The sequence below is a fragment of the Cibotium barometz genome, chromosome 26 (genome assembly GCF_041138505.1).
Source record: "Cibotium barometz isolate CiBa-2024 chromosome 26, ASM4113850v1, whole genome shotgun sequence".
NCBI lineage: Eukaryota > Viridiplantae > Streptophyta > Polypodiopsida > Cyatheales > Cibotiaceae > Cibotium > Cibotium barometz.
The window spans coordinates 39,762,339-39,783,788 of NC_141071.1; the positions used below are offsets into that span (position 1 = coordinate 39,762,339).

General features: G+C 43.2%; 1 protein-coding gene across 2 annotated transcripts in view; it reads left to right on the plus strand.

Moving 5' to 3' along the window:
• Positions 1-19,562, plus strand: part of LOC147623958 (oxidation resistance protein 1-like) — a 21,262-nt gene extending 1,700 nt beyond the window's left edge. Inside the window, exons 3-8 of one of the 2 annotated variants that reach the window (XM_086820613.1) lie at positions 85-157; positions 3,339-3,419; positions 3,514-3,577; positions 4,422-4,509; positions 19,062-19,146; positions 19,234-19,562. In XM_086820613.1, the coding sequence (XP_086676739.1) occupies positions 85-157; positions 3,339-3,419; positions 3,514-3,577; positions 4,422-4,509; positions 19,062-19,146; positions 19,234-19,269 (427 nt within the window). In that variant the 3' untranslated portion in view covers positions 19,270-19,562. Of the gene's footprint in view, positions 1-84; positions 158-3,338; positions 3,420-3,513; positions 3,578-4,421; positions 4,514-19,061; positions 19,147-19,233 lie in introns of those variants that run through there. The other variant, XM_086820614.1, reaches the window with a different exon arrangement.
• The last annotated feature ends 1,888 nt before the right edge of the window (positions 19,563-21,450 follow it).

Consider the following 21,450-nt stretch of genomic DNA (forward strand, 5'->3'; position numbering starts at 1 on the left):
GTGGGGGTTTTGATTTCTATTACTCCTATGTTTATACAATAGGATGCCATATTAATGCTTTATAATGTTGTTTGTTAAGGGCAGCACAGCGAAGCATGGTATTTCACTACGAACACTTTATCGGAAGAGCTCTGCACTCTCGGAACCCTTCTTACTGGTACATCTATGCTTTTGTATCATGGGTCATGCCTATTTACATGATAAGATATAGCTCAATCTTCGTTCTATTTCCAATTCCCAGGTCACCTTGAGACCAATCATAATTGCATGTATCTTCTCTAGGCACTGTTTGGCCAAGTTTTTTTTTTTGTTTTTGTTTTTTTTTGCTTTGGCCCATGTTACAACCATGATGGTCCCTGTTTGTTGAAATCATTTAACATTAGGCAAGTTGTTCGATGTCCTTTGATGATACACATGAGATGGTGACATGGCTAAGTAACTTCCATGTCTACTTTCACCCTAGGATGCCACATGATGGGTATGACATCATCTGATCCATTTACGGCTGAATTTCCTTTAGACGGTTTTCATCAGTTCCATAGCTTAGACATCCATTTGCATGATGACATAATATAGATACACATGGGAGACATACATAGCATGGTTCAACAGGTAATGGACATCAATCTTATGATGTTGGTTGATCTGTATCTACATGGATGGTCATCATTTTAGGTTAACTAGTAAGTTGTTAATGGTTGGTTTGGGCAGTTCTGCATGCATGAATGACTAGATGACATGGGACACATGGTTGCATAGGATAGGGAGTTAGTATTGGACATAGGCAACACCCTTGGCACATGAGGGGATGCATGTTCATATGGTTGGGCATCTTACAGCTAACCAGAAGGTGGTCACTATATTTGGATATGCATTGCGTATAAACATGCTATTTTTAGGCAGCGATGAGGGTGGGCATACATGCGATCAAGAAACATAGGGTAATAGAACATAGCATGGGCTTCATATTTGCATGTCTAAGAGTTTATTGTATATCATTTTTGATCTCTCCAGTCACGTATGGTTTCATAACTAGGTTTATTGCGTAAGTGAGTATATACATTGTTGTGTGACAAGATGTCTAGTATTAAGCTTGTAAATAACCTTGTGTTTTATTGTAGGACAAAGCACATAGAGGTCTACTATCATTTTACAAGAGAGAAGGTGGGTGTAGGTGATGTAGACCTAAGATATGGATATGTGCATACAAATAGTCAAGTGGAAGACATCTTCACTAAGGCACTTCCCTAGGATAAAGTTTGAGCAATTTAGAGCCGATGTGGCCTGGGTGGATTTAGGCTTAAGGGCGAGTGTTGAAAGAATAAGCTAGAATCATCTAACTTAAGTTGAGTTGTTTGATGTACATTGATGACCAATCAATTAATTATGCGTAATTACAAAAAATTTATTTCTCATGAATATGATGAAAATCATTCTTTTTGCATAGGATGTCTAATCCTAGAATATGGTAGGAAGTCCTCTTTTAGCATTATGCATAAAAATAAGATATGTATTATTTTTGGAGATCCTTTGAAGATAGGCTGTAACCAAGAGTGTCCACCGAAGCTAAAACATGTCTTTGGTATGTTGCAGAAGATCAACATGGGAGATATGACTTTTACTGTTAAAGGTGTCGATATAAACACAACGTATGCTTGTATTGCAGAGAGGTTTTCACGAAGTGATAACATATCTACTTTCACCTAGTATATCACATGATGGGTATAACATTATTTAATTCATCCGTGGCTCAGCTTCCTTTAGGCAGTTTTCAATAATTTATAGCATGGGAGCTAGAACATGTATACCTTGACATGCATTTGCAAGATGACATAACATGGATACACATGGGAGACATACATGGGATCGTACATCAGGTCATGAACATCATTCCCATGATGTTGGTTGTTGTGTATCCACATGGATGATCATCACTTTAGGTCATCTTGTAAGTTGCATTTGGTTGGGGTAGTTTTGCATGCATGAATATTGTTGACTTAGAGGGCCAGTCTACATGGCTTGATGGCATGGGACACATGATTACATGGAATGTTAGTTCACATGATTGGGCATCTTGGAACTCATTAGTGATTAAGACTGGCTGTATTGTTTTGAACACTATAACACTATAGTAGAGGCCGTTTTTTGAGTAGAGATTCACATTAGAGGTAGGGCTGTTCAGTGTTGGCACAAAGACTAGGTTCTTCAAGTCTACTGAATGTCCATTCTTTGCATAAAGTGATCTTCATGTAGACTGGTGTGATGCATTCTATGTACAGATACAAAGGTTTTGCGTGCAGGCCATTCTCAAAGGGGTGTGCCGTAAAGGAGCAGCTTATGTCAGCAGTATCTGGGGTGGCAGTCGGTTACAAAACATTAAGCTGCTAGATCCAAGAAGGTAGCTTGTAGGGTTGGAAGTGATTGGTGGCAAAGGAAGTCACGTTGGGTGCTTTTAGGCAGGCCAAGTGGGCAGCTGGGGTTGACCAATGTTGGGTAGCCCTGGTCATGTGTGGATTTTGTGTGTATGGGTGCCTGCGTGGGCTTGTGTGTTTGTGAAGGACCACAGCTGCTTCATATCTCCTATTGCATGCCAAACACTTGTAAATATGACGATTGGAGTCTGGACATGTGAATGCTAAATCAAATTTTTTTCCCTGCATGGAGAATTTACAGCTTGTTATGCCTGCGGAGGTGACCTAAGAAAGAATGACAGAGTCACTGGGAAGATTTAGATCCTCGATGGGTTAATTCTAGGGAATTGGTATCATACGATCTCTGGCAGCTGTAGGTTCAAACAGCTCTGGTGCATTTGTACAGCCTCTTTGTACAGAACTGCAGCATCTGTGTAGCCTGATGGAGCTAGTCACAATGGTGGATGTTAACAGATGAAACAATCCAAGTTGAGTCTGCAACTGCTAATGACGGGGCCTGGACAGCTGATGCACCCATTAGCCGGCATTGGTTTATGTGAACAGATGAAACAGCCCAAGCTGAGTCTGCAACTGCCAATGACAGGGCCTGGACAGCTGATGCATCCGTTGCAGGGTCTCCCAAGTGACGAGCTGTGGTGCACAGGAATTATTATTAATGAGCAAGAACTGACTCCATTGCTTGCATTAATTAGTAAAGTCAGTAAAGTCATGGAACTAATTAATGCAGTAAAGTCTAGTCAAGTATGTGCTAGGGGAGGTGCTTTCAAAATTGGTGTTTTTATTAATGCCATCTCTGGATTCCTGTGTGGGAGTGTGTAGATCTCTTAATGGCAACATATTCTGTAAAATTTTGCCTTACAGCCTGCCTATTTTTCTGGTCTAAAGGAAATTTGAAATTATTTTTAGGTGGCTGGGGATTTTCATGGGGCTACATTTGGTGGGCTTATGACAGCACCTTTGAAACCCACATCTAAAAGGAAATATCTGGCAAGTTTCTTACGTCTCAGTTTGCCATTAAATGGATGTGTGTGCTCTGTTATATGTTAGTAAGTTGCTAATACATGCTATACTGTATATGCAGGGAACTAACGACATGTTTGTCTTCACAAATGTTCATGAAAAACCACACATTTTCAGAGCCACAGGTAATACAGCATGCCTATCATTAAAAAATGAATAAATCAAGGTGAATGCTCAGCTATGAGTTTGATGAATCCGAGATGTGGCATTGTCAGTCGATCCAGGTTGATATACTCCTGCTTTTGCACTACATAGGCACCATGGTTGGCAGACCTCACCCCCAATCCAGCCTTGCTGCCCTACATTGCAGAACTTTTATGCCTGCATGGATGTGATGCTGCTGCCCATGCTGTTTTTCGTGGTGTTCTATACTTAGGCCTTGATCTACAATAGCGGGGAGTGACACTGTGCTGGACTCACTGATTGCTATAAGCGGTATTTGTCCAGGAGTTCATGATGTTGTTTGTTGCCTCACCGACTTAGTGTGATCGGGGTGGAAGAAGCAGTTGTCTGATATAGATCAGATCTAGACACAATTTTCAGGATGCCACTGTATAGGAATTTTTTTTTCATCTACACGTGTAGAAATTTGAGGAACTACATGCCAAGCTTCCATGCAAGTTCAAGTCAATTTGCCTTTAAAGATTGGAATCACTGTTAGCAAAACCATTTTTTGTTTGCTTTTGACAGTTACTATATGGATATATGCATGTGTGCACGTGTGTGTGGGTGTGTATGTGAGTGTCAGGGTTCAAACTTATGCCACCCTGCTGGGCAGCACGGTACTTTATCCTAAGAGTTTCAATTTTGCATTTCTAGATAATTCCATTGTTTATTAGCCTGAGAACTGGATTGATGTGATGGGTGTGAGAAAATATTTTCTGGAACTTTTGACTGCTGTAATGCTTTTGTAGTCGGTTAACTGTAGAAAAAAATAGATGCTAATATCTTAATCAATGTGAATTCTAGGTGCAAACAGGTACTACCTTTTGTGCATGAACGATGCAATCTCTTTGGGAGGAGGTGGCCACTTTGCACTTCATCTTGATGAGGATTTGTAAGTTTACAGATTTGACTTAAATTGCTTTTATGAAAACTTAATGTATGCAAAATACTTTTATGTTCATTGATATAGAGTCCAAAAAAGTGGGCGTGAGAGCAAGGCTGCAAGCATCCCTGTATGACCCTGACAATACTACGGACCTCCTCTGAGAGTCCCTGCTTTATTCAGACTTGGCCTGTGACCGATTCATGTAGTGCTACAATTCCCTATATGACTTCTTCCTCCACCTCTATCTGCCTCAGCATGCCAATCAGCCTGGTTGAAGGGACTGTATCAAAAGCTTTGGGAAAATTCAGTAAGCAGCCATAAACGTCTCTTTGTTCATGTTTGGCCTCTTCAATAAGCATCCCAACTATTGTTGCCGAAAACCTGCCAGTGTAGGGTGGTCTTACCAAAAGCATGCTTTAGACATGGCACAATTCTCAGCCTAGTCATGTCACGTGCATCCCGCACTTGGATGCCATGGACATGACTATATAGGACAAGTGCAAGGCCCTAAGGCCAGACACTGGGCGTTTTGTTAGCCCTTGTCCAGGGACAAGGGCTAACAGAATGACTATATAGGACAAGTGCAAGGCCCTAAGGCTGGACACAGGGACATTTTGTTAGCCCTTGTCCAGGGACAAGTTGCCGGTGTACCGCGTAGGGGTGGTCAGAGTCCACTGCACACGTCCTTTACATGTCAGTTGTGCCAGTTTCGCACACTTATTAGACTCATGGGTTGGGTGGACGGACACCTGTCTGTTTCAAATGTTTAGATAAGATGTGTCCTTGGTGTGTCCGAACCCATGGGAATATGGTACTAGTAACACAAAGGCTAAAGTGGTTGGGATGGTTGTGGGCAGCTCAATGGCCAACCAAGAAGGGGGAAATGGATGGGCTTTGGCCAACAAGGAACACTGGTGGTTTAGTGAGGGGTGCCCAGCCTACGAACCCTTCAAAGGGGTTTTACAACCCATGACCAGCTTTTTAGCCTAGTCAGCCAGCTTTGCAGTGGGTTCGAGCCTGAGGTCTGATTGCTGCAAGCCTGCTTGGTACCGATTGCCCCACCTCCCATACCATTAGCCAAAACCACCCATCTTGCAGCTCCATGGCCGTGAGGTCTTGCACGCCCTTGGTAGCCCTCTTGTCTATCACCTGGATACCTCTATAACTCATAAATGCTCCCAAGGTCACTTACATAGCAATAGTCTAGCTATTATTGCCCTTGCTTTATTTATAAGCTTTTAGCCATTATTAGCCCTAGGCTATTAGCCAAATTAGACCTCATCCTGCTTGCACCCCTATCCCATGTGTGTACTGGTATCTCCAGGTCCCCATGCCCCAACTAAGCCCTAACCCTAACCAGGATTAGTCCACGCCCCTAGCCCTAACCCTATGCCTTGAAGGCTCAGAGATGCACAGTACAGAGCTTAGCTAAGGTGGATCAACAATGTCTATTGCTGCAAAGAGAGAGAGAGAGAGAGAGAGAGACAAAAGCTCGTAGTGAGAGATGATTTGCTCAACTCAAATGATGTGATGTTGAATAATTTCAATCAAGTACAATGCTTTTATAGGCAATCACATGCACAAATAAATACAAGACACATGGCACACTTACCTTATCTAGATTTAAGGGGTGTTCACACCTTGGGCTCTGCAGGCGATGGAGTGTTCGTGGAAGTGATAGTGGGTGATGGGCTGCATAGCAGGTGCAGGCAAATTCTGAAAACGGGTTGCGACGAAGAAGACCTAGCTAGGTGGAGGCGGCTGTGCTCAGTTGGTCATGAGACAAGGAGCAGCGGCTACAGGCGGCTGTGGTAGAGAGGTGATGAGCAGCTGATGGCGCACATGAGGTGGCAACTAGAGACGACAGATGGCGCTGTTATTGCTTCGTTGGTGAACTGACAACAACAATGTACAAACAACAGTGATGGGGGCGGCCAAGTGATGCGAAAGGCGGCACACAATAGTGAACAACAGCAAGTCGTCGATTGGTAGCAAAAAGAAAAAGAGAGGCAAAGAGCAGGCGGCAAAGCAGGCCATGATACCGAATGAAGGCTTAGAGATGCTTAGAGATGCACAGTACAGAGCCTAGCTAAGGGGGATCGAAGGTGTACATTTCTGCAAAGGAGTAAGAGAGAGGAGAGAGAAACAAAAGCTCTTAGTGAGAGATGATTTGCACGACTCAAATGATGTGATGTTGTATAGTTTCAATCAAGTACAATGCTTCTATAGGCATAAGCCTTATCTTTTGACCCATATCAAATCACACACACAAATAAACATAGGACACATGGTACACTTATCTTATCCAGATATAAGGGGTGTTCACTCCTAGGCAGGTGTTCTCACACACATATACATGAATAATACATAGGGTGGACGCACACATACATTTAACCCTTTGGGGGCATTATGCATATGGACACAAGTGGGTACACATACGAGACCGTCACATACATGTGGTTACACACGAGGGGTCCGAAACCCCAACAGGCCTATCGGGACGTAACATACTTCCCTATTGTTCAATTCTCGTCCTCATGAATGCCCAAGTAGACAAGCATATGTAAGCGAATCCTTGGATCCGGACATCCATTCATAGCATCTACTCAAGCTTATTGCCTCTCACCTAGGCTAGTGTAAGACTCCTCTTGTAGACCTTGCTACAAAGATCCAATTGCTTACTACCAATCCCAAGAGCTGAATCCCGATAGGACATTGAGTCTTAAAGTGCAACAAGCTCTACCATATCAACTCTAGCATAGATCCACAACACAACTCAACTATCATACCAAATGGCATCTTGCATTTCTGCTGCGCATCATCCATCCTGTTGCTGCTCTGGAGGAAGCCGGCATGTCATGTTTTTTCACATCATACCCGTCTTGCTGCCCACAAAACCACTGTGCATACGTTGTAACAGCCCTCCCCCACAGTTTTAGGGTAGCAAACTCAACCCTTGCCTACACGTAGATAGTACGTGTCAAGGATAGATAGCTAAGCAAAAAACGCAGCCCAGATGAGCGTTAAACCTAAGAAAAATTAGGGCTTCATAAAGGTTCTCTGCACATTTAAACATGTGATTCTCACATCTTTCTCCACTCTCGGAATCCATGTAACCTATCATGTAAGCAGAACCCTAAAAAGCATAAACTGTTTCTTGAGATGAAAACTTAGGCATGGCGTAGAGATATCTTCAACGAGAATGCATCAAATCAACCTTAGCACAAAAGTGTAGAGAATACTAAACATGGCTATGGCATTTGATGAATAGGGAGAAGTAAGGGAGAGTACAATGCTTTTATAGGCTTAGAGCCTCTCCTGTATGACATTATTGCCTAGGTCATTACAAATATAATATCTAGATATTTTAGTGAACCACACTCTAAGAGTGGGTTCACACACACATACACATAAAGCCTTTTAGAGGTTGTTAATGAAGGGAGAGAGTTAGGGTTTCATGTGGGAGACACACACAGAGAAGAAGAGAGAGAGAGAGAGAGAGATGTGTGGGGATAAGTCAACTCACAAAGTATGAGTGTGTGACTCCCCTATCACACATGTATATTTGCACCAGTACACATAGTGCACTTAGTACATTAAAAGTACTAAGTGTACTATGTACTATAAAACTTATGGGCTTGTACACACTACAAGGGTGGGCATAATGCCTTTACCCCAACAACCTTCCACTTAAAGGCAAAGTGCCCTTAAATGAAGGAAAAGAAAAATCAGCATGTACATGATAATATACAAGGCCATATCAAGGCTGAAACTGGCCTCATCCAATGCCCATCAAGTGTCTGCAATGAGCAAACCGCTCTGGAGGCAAACTCTTTGTCAACAGATCAGCCGGGTTGTCATCCGTATGAATCTTGACAAGCTGAATCAGCTCGTTCTCTATCACCTCTCTGATGAAGTGATACTTCACATCCACATGCTTCGTCTTTGCATGAAAGACAGGGTTCTTTGCCAACTGGATGGCACTCTGACTGTCACAATGCAACAATGGAATATCCCCTGTATAACCCAAATCAACCACTAACCGAGATAGCCATAATGCCTCCTTGCAAGCCTCTGTGGTTGCAATATACTCGGCCTCTGTAGTAGATAAGGCAGTGCACTTCTGCATCCTGGATATCCATGATACAGCACCTCCTGTGAATGTAAACACATAACCGGTAGTAGACTTCCGGTTATCTGGATGACCAGCATAATCTGAATCCGTGTAACCATGCACTAATGCATCCTGTTTGCCAAAGTAGATACACATATCTTGTGTACCCTTCAGGTATCTCATGATACCTTTCATTGCTTCCCAATGCTTCTTGCCAGGTTTGGCCATGTATCTAGTAACCACTCCCATTGCAAATGCAATGTCTGGCCTGGTAGCAACCATGGCATACATGAGACTGCCACAAGCTGAAGCATACGGAATCTTGGCCATATCAGCCCTATCACTATCCGACTGTGGGCTGTCCATAGCATTGAGTTTCACATATGGAGGCAAAGGAGTACTAGTCTTCTTCCCCCCTTCCATATTGAACCTCTGCAAAACTTTGCCAATGTATTCCTTCTGAGACAAATACAACACATGCTGATTTCTGTCCCGAAGTATCCGCATACCCAAAATGTGATTTGCATCACCCAAATCCTTCATATCAAAGGTCTGATGCAGCCTCTTCTTCAAGGCATCCATCTCTTTACGAGATTTCCCGGCAATCAGCATATCATCCTCATACAAGATGAGGATCAATAGACTGCCATCCAAAGCTTTCTTGGTGTATAAGCAGTGATCTATGTCACTCCTCGTGAAATCCTGGGATTTCATGAATGTATCAAATTTATGATACCATTCCCTTGGTGCCTGTTTGAGCCCATAAAGACTCTTTTTCAGCTGCATACAAGCTTCTCCTTTCCATTCACTGCATAACCCTCTGGCTGTTGCATATATATCTCCTCATGGAGATCACCGTGAAGAAAAGCAGTCTTCACATCCATCTGAATCAAATCCAGATCATCATGAGCAACCAAAGCTAATACAACTCTAAGTGTGGTCATTTTGACCACTGGAGAGAAGATCTCATCAAAGCCCACACCATATTCCTGCTTGAAGCCCTTAGCCACTAACCTGGCTTTGTATCTTGGCTTTGCATCAGGTGCAACTTTGAGCCTGTAAACCCACTTGCATCGCAAAACCTTCTTGCCTGTAGGCAAATGCACCAACTTCCATGTTCCATTTTTGTGCAGAGAATCCATCTCTGACTTCATAGCACGCTCCCAAAGAGCGTTGTCTGCCCTATGTAAAGCCTCCTTATAACATGAGGGCTCCCCACAGTCAGTGAGCATCAAGTAGTCAACCCCTGGAACAAACCTGTTAGGGGGTCTTGAGGGTCTTGTGGATCTCCGTACCCAATGACCATCATTTGCAGGTTGCTGTCCAGCCTGCATATCACCTATTGGTGGCTCCTGTTCCATGCCATAAGGTTGAAAGATCATGCCCGGTATCTCCTCTAACTGTGGGATATCCATAGGGATATCTTCTGCCATCTCTGGCTGTCCATTTGGACCATTTTCAGCACCATTTAAGGGCTGGTTTTGTTGCTGTAATGGCTGATTTACAGCCCTTGGTTGTTGTCCATGATGTCCATCATCATTAAAGATGACTCTGCCAGGCTCCTGTCGCCTTGCAGGCTCCTTATACATGCATGTTTCATAAAAAATGACATCATTGCTGCGTATAATCTTTCTATTCACTGGATCCCAAAGTCTGTATCCCATTTCGCCTCTGTCACCATATCCTAGGAATATGCATTTGTGAGACTTAGGATCAAGTTTGGTGCATATTTCCCTGCGTATGTGCACGTACGCAACGCAACCAAACACTCAAGTGCTTGTAGGACGGAGGCTTCCCTGTCCATACTTCCTCTGGCACTTTCCCACCAAGCCTCGTGTTACGTGACCTGTTGATAAGATGAACGGTTGTCATAACAGCTTCAGCCCAAAAACCATGAGGTAATGCAGCATGTGACAACATAGAACGGACCTTCTCCTGAATGGTCCTGTCCATCCTCTCTGCTGTCCCGTTTTGTGGAGGATCATAAGGAGTAGAGAGCTCTCTCTTGATGCCTTTAGCATCACAAAAGTCCTGAAACTGTTTGGACATATACTCTCCACCATTGTCGGAACGCAAAGCCTTCAGTGTTTTGCCAGTTTGACTCTCAACATGAGCAACAAACTTCTCAAACACTGAGAATGTATCACTCTTCAAACGAAGTGGATAAACCCACACCTTGCGTGTGGCATCATCAATAAAAGACACAATATTTTGCACCTCCCAAAGAAAGCTGAGGCATCTCACATACATCTGTATGCACAAGCTCTAACTGAGCATCTTTCTGTCCAAGAGCTTTCTTGTGGGGGCACTGGAGTTGCCTGCCATATATACAATGCTCACAAAACTGAAAACTTGAGAACTTTAGAGAAGGCAAGTAACCAAAACGAGACAATTGCTCCATTCCTTTGACACTCATGTGTCCCAACCGGCTATGTCACACAGAGATTTCCGGCAGCTCGGTTGCATTTACATTAGCATGGTGACAAACACCAGCATGCATGAAGTAAAGAGTGTCCACCTTAGAGCCTTTGGCAACAACCAGTGAGCCCTTACTAATCTTCCACTTTCCACCACCAAATGTGGTAACATAACCAGCATCATCAAGCTGTCCAGTAGAAAACAGGTTCTTCTTGATCTCAGGCACATGCCTTACATCATGGAGCATAAGCTGTGAGCCATCTGAAAACACAAGCCTCACATCACCTCTGCCAAGAATCTGGCATGCATGGTTGTCACCCAAATAAACTACTCCTTCATTGCCAACAGTATACCTGACAAACAAGTCTTTGCAACCTGTGACATGAAAGGAGGCACCTGAATCAATGATCCACGAGTGCATACCATGACCATCTCCTGCAAGGAGTGAATGGGCATCAAGTGAAGACATGAATAGGACTTCATCCTCACTGTCACCTGCATGTGACACATTGACTTCTTCAATCTTGACTCCACTTTTGCCCTTTGGCTTTGCATCTTTGGCTTCATCTTTGTCTTTGTCTTTTCCTTTGCCCTTTTCCTTTTGATTATTCTTCCATTTGTAGCATTGCTTTTTGAAATGTCCCTTCTTGCCACAATAATGGCATTCCAAGTCCTTTTTGGAGCGGGACTTGCTCCTTTCCCGTTCTTGGCTTTTACCCCTTTGCTGGGATCTCCCACGTGCATTCATTGCATTGGACTTTCCAAGAGAGTTGTTCTTCCTGTTCATCTCCTCTTGAAGGAGAGCACCCTCCACATCTGCATATGACAGCATAGCATTTGAATTGCTAGTGGCTGTCCTGAATGTGTTCCAACTCTCTGGCAAAGTGTACAAGAGAAAGGTGGCTTTGAATTCATCGTCCATTGCCAACTTTTGATTGATGATCTGGCTGACAGCACCATTAAACTCATTTAGATGGGCTGTCATAGACGCCCCTTCCTTCATTTGAAGACCTATGAGTTTCTTCAACCAATACACTTTGCTTGAGGCACTTTGCTGGGCATACAAGTCCTGCAATCTTTGCCACATTCCCCAAGCTGTCTTTTCACGTATGCTAAAAACTAAAGTGTCTGACACAGACAACATGATGGTGGATCTTGCCAGCTCATCCATATCTTCCCACAGTAAGAGAAGCGGGCATTACACCCCTTTCTTTGATGGGCTTGTGCTGCTTCTTTTGGAGCAACACATTATAGCACTGGGTTGCCAAATGTCATAATTATGTGAGCCTTCAAGCTTTTTGATGTGAAGCAATGAAGAGCTCTCACCTGTGGTTGCCATAGCAATATGCAACCTTTGACACAGTCAATGCCTGACTCCCTGCAAGATGTGCAAACACTGCACCAAAAGCACACAAAGTGCTCGCAGTTGTTCTCCCAAAGTTTATCTCCCACTGCGGAAGCACGAATGCAACTCTCTTCCCACTGAATGTGATAAAATCACCAAAATCTGGTTGCTGCAGATTTAGGACAGCACCTTAGATGTGCTCTGTTCCCCTTCCAAAATACTGTACAACAGTACTAAGTGCTCACCAATGATGTACCAAATCTGTACCGGCAAGTACAGCAGCTGAAAATGAGCCTTTTCTTCACTCAAATCAATGTACAGCCATGCCAAAACTTGTACAAAGTTGTACCAAATCTGTACCAACAAGTACAGTAGCAATAAATGCTCTCCTGGCTATCCAAATGAGTGAAAATCAGACCTTGACAGTCCCCACCACTGCATACAACAGTCCCGGACAGAAATTAGGCAAAAGCCCCTTGACTGCAAGTGATTACTGAGGGTTCAAGGCATAAAAGTCTTCCCTGCTGCTTTGCCAAGCTCAACAAGCACAAAATCTTGAAAAGCCCCTTGATTCAAGATCAATTTCTGATCATGAATGGTACATTAATGCACATGAAGGCATCCAGAGTCTTCACAATGCTTACCCCTGGCCACATATACATCCAATACATAAAAGCCCTTTGATTTACTGACACATTGAGTGCTTGACAGGCATCAACACATTGCCCAAAGCATCAAATGCCAGTGCCTGTATGCAAAACAACTCAATTGGCACAAAAGCCCTTTGATTTGCACTCCAATTTCTTGCAATTTTGCCCCGAATGTGAGATTGCTCACATCATACAGCATGTATGAATGCCCAATGGCACAATTACATCAAAAGCCCCAAATGTTGACATCCAATTTCTTGCAAATTGACCCGGAATGTGACCAATGTCACCCAATGTTGCTAATTTTGCTCAAAATTTGAGCCATTTGGACCTGTACCTGCTCAATTGATGAAAATGGACATGCAAATCCCAAAATTGAAGCAAATACCTCTGAAATCAGCTGATTTCTTTTGCAGAAAAGGGGGGGCGTCAAATTTGCTGCTACTGTGCAGGTACGGATGCTCTATTCGTGTGCTGTACGGCTATTGTCTGAAAACTGGTGCAGAAGACATCGGGTCCAGAGGCATCAGATGGCTTGTTGGTCGGGCTTCTACAGTCAGTGCAACAAGGCATAGGTGGGTTGCTGCAAGAGCCACAGGAGGCAGTGATAGTCACAGCTGGCAATGGTGGGCACAGCGGCCACAGGTGCAGGCAAGGTAGTGGGCGACGGGACCTCCACGGGGACACGTAAACGTAAGCGACGGATACTGCTGCCACGCTTTCTTTGAAAACGGCGATCGCAAACTGGAGCTGCTTTTACGTGTTCGCCTGAGTATGCATAGCCGCCTGCCTGCATGCGCATATCCGCCCACCTGCCTGCGTGTGCTTATTCGCCCACCTGCCTGCGACTGGTTCAACGCAGGGACACATAGTCGCTGCCCAACGCAGGGACACACTGGTTTCAACGCAGGGACACACAGTCGCTGCCCACTGCACACACAGATTGCGCCTAGCACATGAGAACCAGCACACACCTGCCCTACACGTTGACTTCTTGCGCTTCTTCTCCAGGCTCTGCCAAAAAACTGCAACGCCTTCCTTACACACACGTGACCTTCTCTGGACTGCAACGACCTGCTGTCTCAAGACCACACGCAGTGCTCTGATACCAGTTGAAGGGAGAGAGTTAGGGTTTCATGTGGGAGACACACACAGAGAAGAAGAGAGAGAGAGAGAGAGAGAGAGAGAGACGTGTGGGGATAAGTCAACTCACAAAGTATGAGTGTGTGACTCCCCTATCACACATGTATATTTGCACTAGTACACATAGTGCACGTAGTACATTAAAAGTACTAAGTGTACTATGTACTATAAAACTTATGGGCTTGTACAAACTACAAGGGTGGGCATAATGCGTTTACCCCAACAGTTAACACGCCTTTATCCTTTTGTACTTGGATAAGGCTTGTTCTCCAACAATACCTGGTTCTTAATCCATGGAAAGCAAAAATGGAAAGGCTTACGAAGACCTTCTTCTGTGCATTACGATACCTTTTGCGTTTAGGTTGCTTTGGTACCAAGTCTTACAACCCTATGAATCTCCAAACACACAACACAAGTGATTAAACAACCCCCTAAGAGGGGTGCATGCTAGCTCACCTCCCAACTGTAGGTTCTATGCTTTGAGCCACCCCCTAGCGAGGGGCCAATGCCCCGAGAGAGCCATGCCAATTTGCCCTATAGAGGCCTTTGGCATGCCGAACTATGCTCTGCCACATGTGTGGCTGGAGTCTATGTCGAACTCTAACCAATAGTGAGGTTATAACAACAATAACCCATGTTTCACTTATATAGTGCCCACTGTTGCTATAAATAACCATCCTGTTATAAATAGCTAGTTGACATGGATTTATTAATAATGACCTTGGCCGTCCGTATTAGCTTGCTTTCTTCTAATCCCAAGGCTCCCCTAACCCTATCGAATCACGCCACTAACCTTGATAATTAGAACCTCGGAGAGCAAGCCAAGAGTTGCAAGAATCTCGTGGGTGACGGGGTGGGTGCCACGTCATTGATTGAAACTACACTGATACATCATTGCATAAGATAATTTGCAAAAGAGACAAGCACTGCACAGTACACCTTCATTGGGTCCTCAAACGAGCCAACCATCCCTCAAGAGTGAAGTATATTATTGGAGGATTTAAATCTGTATAAAGTTCTAGGGGCTTGCCAGCCAGATAATCCAATGCAATGCAAGTATGAAGACAAGTTACCCAAACAGAAGTGTGTTAAAGTAGTTTTTTGATGTCGAACTCGTGGAATGAATCTGAATTGCCTAGCCGCTAGTCTCATACACCTGGAGGGAAGTGAATGCGAAATTGTCATTTCAAGTTCGCGCACAAACATGTGCTCTCGTAGTAGAGCCTGGCTCACACCCTCGTAGAGACCGTGGTTCAAGCCTCCTTGGTACAAGTACACAAACAAGTACTGGTACGCGGTGTCAATATTAGGTACTCAAATAGGTACACTCGGTGCCGGTTCATAGAATGTACATTTGGTACTGTAGATGTTGGATGATAATCAATATGTACTTGCATAGACATTAGGATTTTCACCTTGTACTTGTAGGTACAATTAGGGTTTCATCATGTTCTTGAAGGTACACTTAACTTGTAGGTACCATTAGGGTTTTAGCATGTACTTGCAAGGTACAGTAGGTACACAGTCAAGTACAAGTACAGTTGGTGGCTACAAAGGTGCCTACAGCACAACAGGTACACATTGAAGCTAGTTGATGTTCAGATAAAGAGCAAGGGAGCGGTGCATCAACCACCAAATGTGTGATAACATGAGAGAGAGAGTCGTGAAGGAAAGTAGGTGGAAGGGGTTCAATCCCCTCTTGCCACATGGTAGTGCCCTTAAGTATAGAGTGGGCACTACACAAGCCATTAAAATGGCCTCATGTGGATGAGAAAGGAGGTGAGGGTGCTCACCAGGCTAGTTGGAGAATAGTTATGGGATTGGGCCCGGGGTACTGGCCAACGGGCGGCCCGGTATTTAAAGTGAGTGTGAACTCCTAACGTTATAAAACCTTTGTAAATATAAATAAGGTTAACCGTTAGAAATGATACTTATCACATGTTCACATGCCATAAACTCAATCAGAAGATAGGGCATCCACACGGTTCACGAGTGGATGTCCGCCGTTGCCTGGACTTGGACACGTCATAGCAGGCAGTCACACGAACCAAGTCGTGTGCAAATCAATTTCAAGCCAGCAGAGATGTGTGCACGTGCATCATGCAATGGATATATCTCCCGTTCTTGAACTTGTAAATAGTAGGTCTTCTCAAGCACGGAACTGGCTTAGTGGGAAGTCTAAAGTAGGATCCTTGACAGTGGGTTCCACATCTCGGCCACACTATAGGTGACACTAGGCCTGGCCTCCTGTAGGTGACACGAGTCCTGGCCTCCCGTAGGTGACGCGAGTCTTGGTCTCAGTAGGGGCGACACGAAGCTCCTTGGACTCCCGTACCTTAGCACGAAATAGGGAAGACCACTTGGGCGGCCAAATGGTGACATCCCTCCCGGCTTCTAAACAGTTGATCACAACTAAAAAGCCTCCAACTACGCCTAAAGAAGCTGTGGATAATATTTGAAGTAGTCTTCATCAACCCATTTTGCGTTGATAGGCAAATAGTTTTTGAACTTCACAAGGTATCTCCTGGAAAGCTTACTGGCAGGTAGCTTGCTCTACGTGTGAAACACAATCTATTCAAGTTGAAGAACTTCCTCTAGCTCATTAATCTCTGGCAACTCTTCTTTGACATACTTTTCTGGCTCTGGTCCGACATACTTACGCAATAGACTCACATGAAAGGCATTGTGAATCCTCTAATGATCAAGCAATGCAAGCCGGAAAGCAATGTCATTAATCTGCTTGATCACCTTAAAAGGTCTGTAATACTTGGTAGAGAGCTTAGGGCATGCTTCCTCCTTTTGTGGCCTCTTATAGAGTCTTGCTCTCTCAAATTTTAGCAATACCCAATCATTCTCTTTGATGTCCACCTCTCTTGTATGCTTGTCGGCATCCCTAATATGCTTATCTTATGAATGAGCAATAGCTGTCCGCATTTGTGCAAAGGCAACATCAAGATCTCTGACATACTCATCAGCTGCAAAGACCTCATCCTTAGTGCGTAGGATGGGTGGCAATATCACTTTGCCATAAACAATTTCAAACGGGGTCTTTCTTGTGGATGCATGCATTGTTGATGTATGCAAACTCTACCAGCAATAGATACTTTTTCCAAGCTGTTTTCTGATCTACAACATAGCATTTGAGAAGATCCAACACACCTGTATTTGCAGCCTCACTTTGCCCATCCGTTTGGGGGTGAAAAGCCAACAGGAAGTTTAGTTTAGTGTCCATATTGTCAAACTGAGCTCTCCAAAAGAGGCTTGTAGTCCTCGGATCTCTATCCCCCACAATGGATTTAGGCATACCATGGTGTTCTAACACTTGTGCCACAGATATCTTGACCATATGCTTAGGCTTAATGGTCTTCTTGACTGGCAAGAAGTGTGCTTGCTTGGTAAACCTGTCAATGATGGTCCAAATAGCATCATGGCCTTGCTGAGTATAAGGCAAATCCATGATAAAATCCATTGCAATACTTTTCCATGGCTGTAAGGGAATAGGCAAAGACTTAAGAAAACCAAGAGCCTTTTGCGCGTCAAACATGACTTTCTGGCAAGTGATACATGCACGTACATATGCCTCTGTATCTTTGCGCATTCTTGGCCAAAAGAAGTAACACTCAATCATGTGCGTAGTAGGCATTATACCTCTGTTCTGCATATGGAGGAGCATGGCACTCGTCAAGGACCTTTTGCCTTATGTTTGACCTAACACATAGGTAGTTATCCTTCATGAGATACCCCTCTTTGATCATATAAGAGGCATTCTTTGTAGGCATATGCTCACTTACGGTAGTGCTATGTGTGAACAGGGCTTAACCAAGGGCTTTTTTTCCCATGTGGTTTTTCCCCTTGGACATCAAGTGTGAAAGGACACTCTAACATATAATATTTTGTACTTCTATACTATATGGATGTGGCACACATGCAAGTGTTGACTTGCATTTTGTGGGTACCACACATTTGGCTCTTTCTCTCATTTCTGTGTGTGAGCTATTCTACCCTGCACCTAACCCTAAAGTTAATTGGCTTGCCATTCTTCTTTCAACTGGGTAACTGCTGCTGCAGCTGCTTCATGAGTGGACACAAATACTTACTCACCCATCCTTTGTTGCAACTTGTGTGGACCAGTGGGCTAGCAGATCTTGGGTCAGATGCCGAAAGGCAGCGCAGACCAGACTTATTGGGGACTTGACTGACCAAATATGACCCTGGCAACAGGGCTTCGTGCTGCTTCATCCTTTGTTGCATGGGCCAGGCCGAAAGGCACCGCAGAACAGACTTGATTGGGGACTCCAATGATCATAAGCCAATAGAACTCCTGCTGCTTGTGTGATTGCCGCTGCAACTGGATTTGACTCGTGACTCCTGTATAGACGATGGCCATTCTGTAGTAATTGGGTGTGACTCTCATGGATGGCAACCTTCAAGTAGTCTAAGCATTGGCGTTGGAGCTGATAAAATCCACCTGATGTTACGACTGATGGAGCTCTCAATGAGATGGGTCCTTCCCTCACCCCCTGATTCGGTGATGGGGGTTATGCTCAGCAGGGAACAGGAGGCTAAGCTAAGCTACGCAAAGAGAACTATATACTAATGAACCAATGGGTCTATGAGACTAAAAGTGTTACATATGTTCCATGTGTAAACTGATGAAAAACATAAACATGGAAACCAAAAAAACAAAGGGTAACGAGTCCAGGAAAACCAGTAGGGCTCATCATATGTCATCCTCAATGACATGGAATGGAAAATAAAACCAGAAACAAAATGTAAACATAGCTCTCTCACTGAGGTGATACAAAGCCGTCCATGGAAATTCATCATGGAGAGAGAGAGAGAGAGAGAGAGAGAGAGAGAGAGATTACTTACTGCCATTATGACACAGATTGAATGGATCTAGTGGTGCTTGTGACACATTTGGCAATTACTGCTTGGCAGCCTCAATGGAATTCTCTATTGCGAATGTAGAGGTGAAGTTTCCCCCACTTTGTGCTGTTTATTTGACAAGTTTTTCTCAAAACTATTGTAGTACTAAGCTTTTTTCTCGTATTTTTCAGCTATGGGGATTTGCTCATGCAACAAGACATGCTTAGAATGGTTCAGAGGAGTATATAGTACATTGAGCTTCTCTTTGTTGTATATGTTGAAACACTTGTAAATCAAATTATATATATCTCAATTCTGTATGTTTTGTCCACTTTGCAGCCAGCTAGTTTAAACTCCGTGTGAATTCTTTCTATCTGAAGGAGTGCAATGGCTGAATCAACTACTGTGGCTGTGTGTGGGTGCTCTTTATTGCTAACCTTCATCATGTCTGCCTTTCACACCTGTGATAAAAACACAGTTCGAGGGTTTGTAAATGAAGATTTGTCTACTACAGTGACATTTTAATGCGTGAACCTGCACTTACACTGGGTATTGATGACGTGAGCGGGTATGCCATGTCATGTTGTCTATGCTATGCATGATGGCGTTATGATTTGAAGCGTTGTGACTAGACTCTCATGGAGACATGGCTTTTGTTAAGTTTGGGAAATAACCTGAACTTTCCGTTGTTGAAAGCTTTATGCTGTATTTGTGGACATGCATATTTCTTTCGAAGCCTTCGTCCATGTTATAGCCAATTGATTAGTATTCATTCATTTTATCCAAAGCAGGGTGATCACTCAAATAGCTATTGTGGGTGTGGTTATGTTCTCTTTTTTGGAGGAAAGATCATTGTCTTGAACAGAATCCTCATCACTAGTGTCATTTACTTCTCACGTTGTTCGCAAGTACAACTTGTGCTATGGGAAAATGGAAAATAAAGGAAAGCAACCAAAGTCAAATGGAAAGTTTGTTGTCTACCTAAACAAGCAAGGAGCATTGGCCTGCTAGGAGAGACTTAGTGCCAAATGGATGGTCCGAGCTTTGCATGATCTTGAAGGGGCATGGGAAGACTTCTTGTTGGCCGGCATCAGGGTTGTAGGCCCACCAAAATGCAAGGTGTGGAAAGATTTACCTCTCTACTCCGTTGTCTTTGCTTACTAGTTTGATTCTCTTGGGGGAAAGGCAAAAAATGCAAAATGGAGGGCATACTCATTCCACTTAATGGTGGATAAGGTATGGCATTTTTTTGGGGGGTCTATGGGGCACTTTAATTTGTGCGTTTAGTCTGTTTCATTCTATGGGTACCTTATCATGCGAAGAGAATGTCATAGAGAACCTTGGAGCTGCCCTCTTTGCATGTCGGGTCATCTAGTCTCGAGTCCATGCTCATAAATGGTCTTCAAAAAGTTTTAATTTTGGTATATGTGATTCTTCATCAGTGCAAGCAAGTTTGGGAGTCATGTTATCATTACTCTCGTACTTGCCAATATACCTTGGGCTAATGTGTAAATATAATGTGCTTAGTTGGCAAGCCTTCTTGTATAACCTAAGAGACCTACATAACCATCACATATATACTTGATAAAGGAGGTTAATCCTGACGACAGAGGGGGCCATTCTGATATAGGATCAATTGGATATATGGATCCCTCTACCCATAAATCCACATGCTTTTTCCTTGCATCTCTCTTCTCTTGCATTATTGTTCATTCTACATCATCAAGGCAACCTCTTTCCTCTTATCCATAGGTGCATACTCAGCATCAAGTTAAAGGTGAATATCTCTTTTCTTACGTTGTGTATCTTAAAACTCAATTGAAATCACTTGTATACATAAGTAATTCATAACAACATTGACCCAAAATTAGCTATAATAATCAAAAACATTGGATCATAAAAAAGAACTTTTTACCTTAAAACATTGATAAAATCATTAATATATTACATATCATTAAACAAATATTTTATTAAAATCTTTAACAAAACATAAAATTTAAATCTATAAGATTATGGAAAAATGGAATCTATAAGATTATGAAAAATATACAATATTGACTTTCATAACTTTGTTTTTTTCTCTGAACTTGCCATGATATGACACATCAATGAAGATGATTTTTGGTTTTAGCTCTTTTTTGGTTCCAACTTTGTGGCATCAGAAAACCAACACACTCTTCATCTTTACTCCTTTTTTTCTACTCTAATCTCTATCGTTTGGGAACATCTATCACCATTAATATGAGAATGGAGGAAAAAGAAAGAGTGCTGCCCACCACAGAAAAAGGAGGAAAACTAGAAATTCATACTATGAAGTTGATAGTATTTCAAACACACAAAAAAAAAATATGATTATTGAAAATAAACCTTGCAATCAAAGAATACTCATAGAATTTTTCAAACTACCA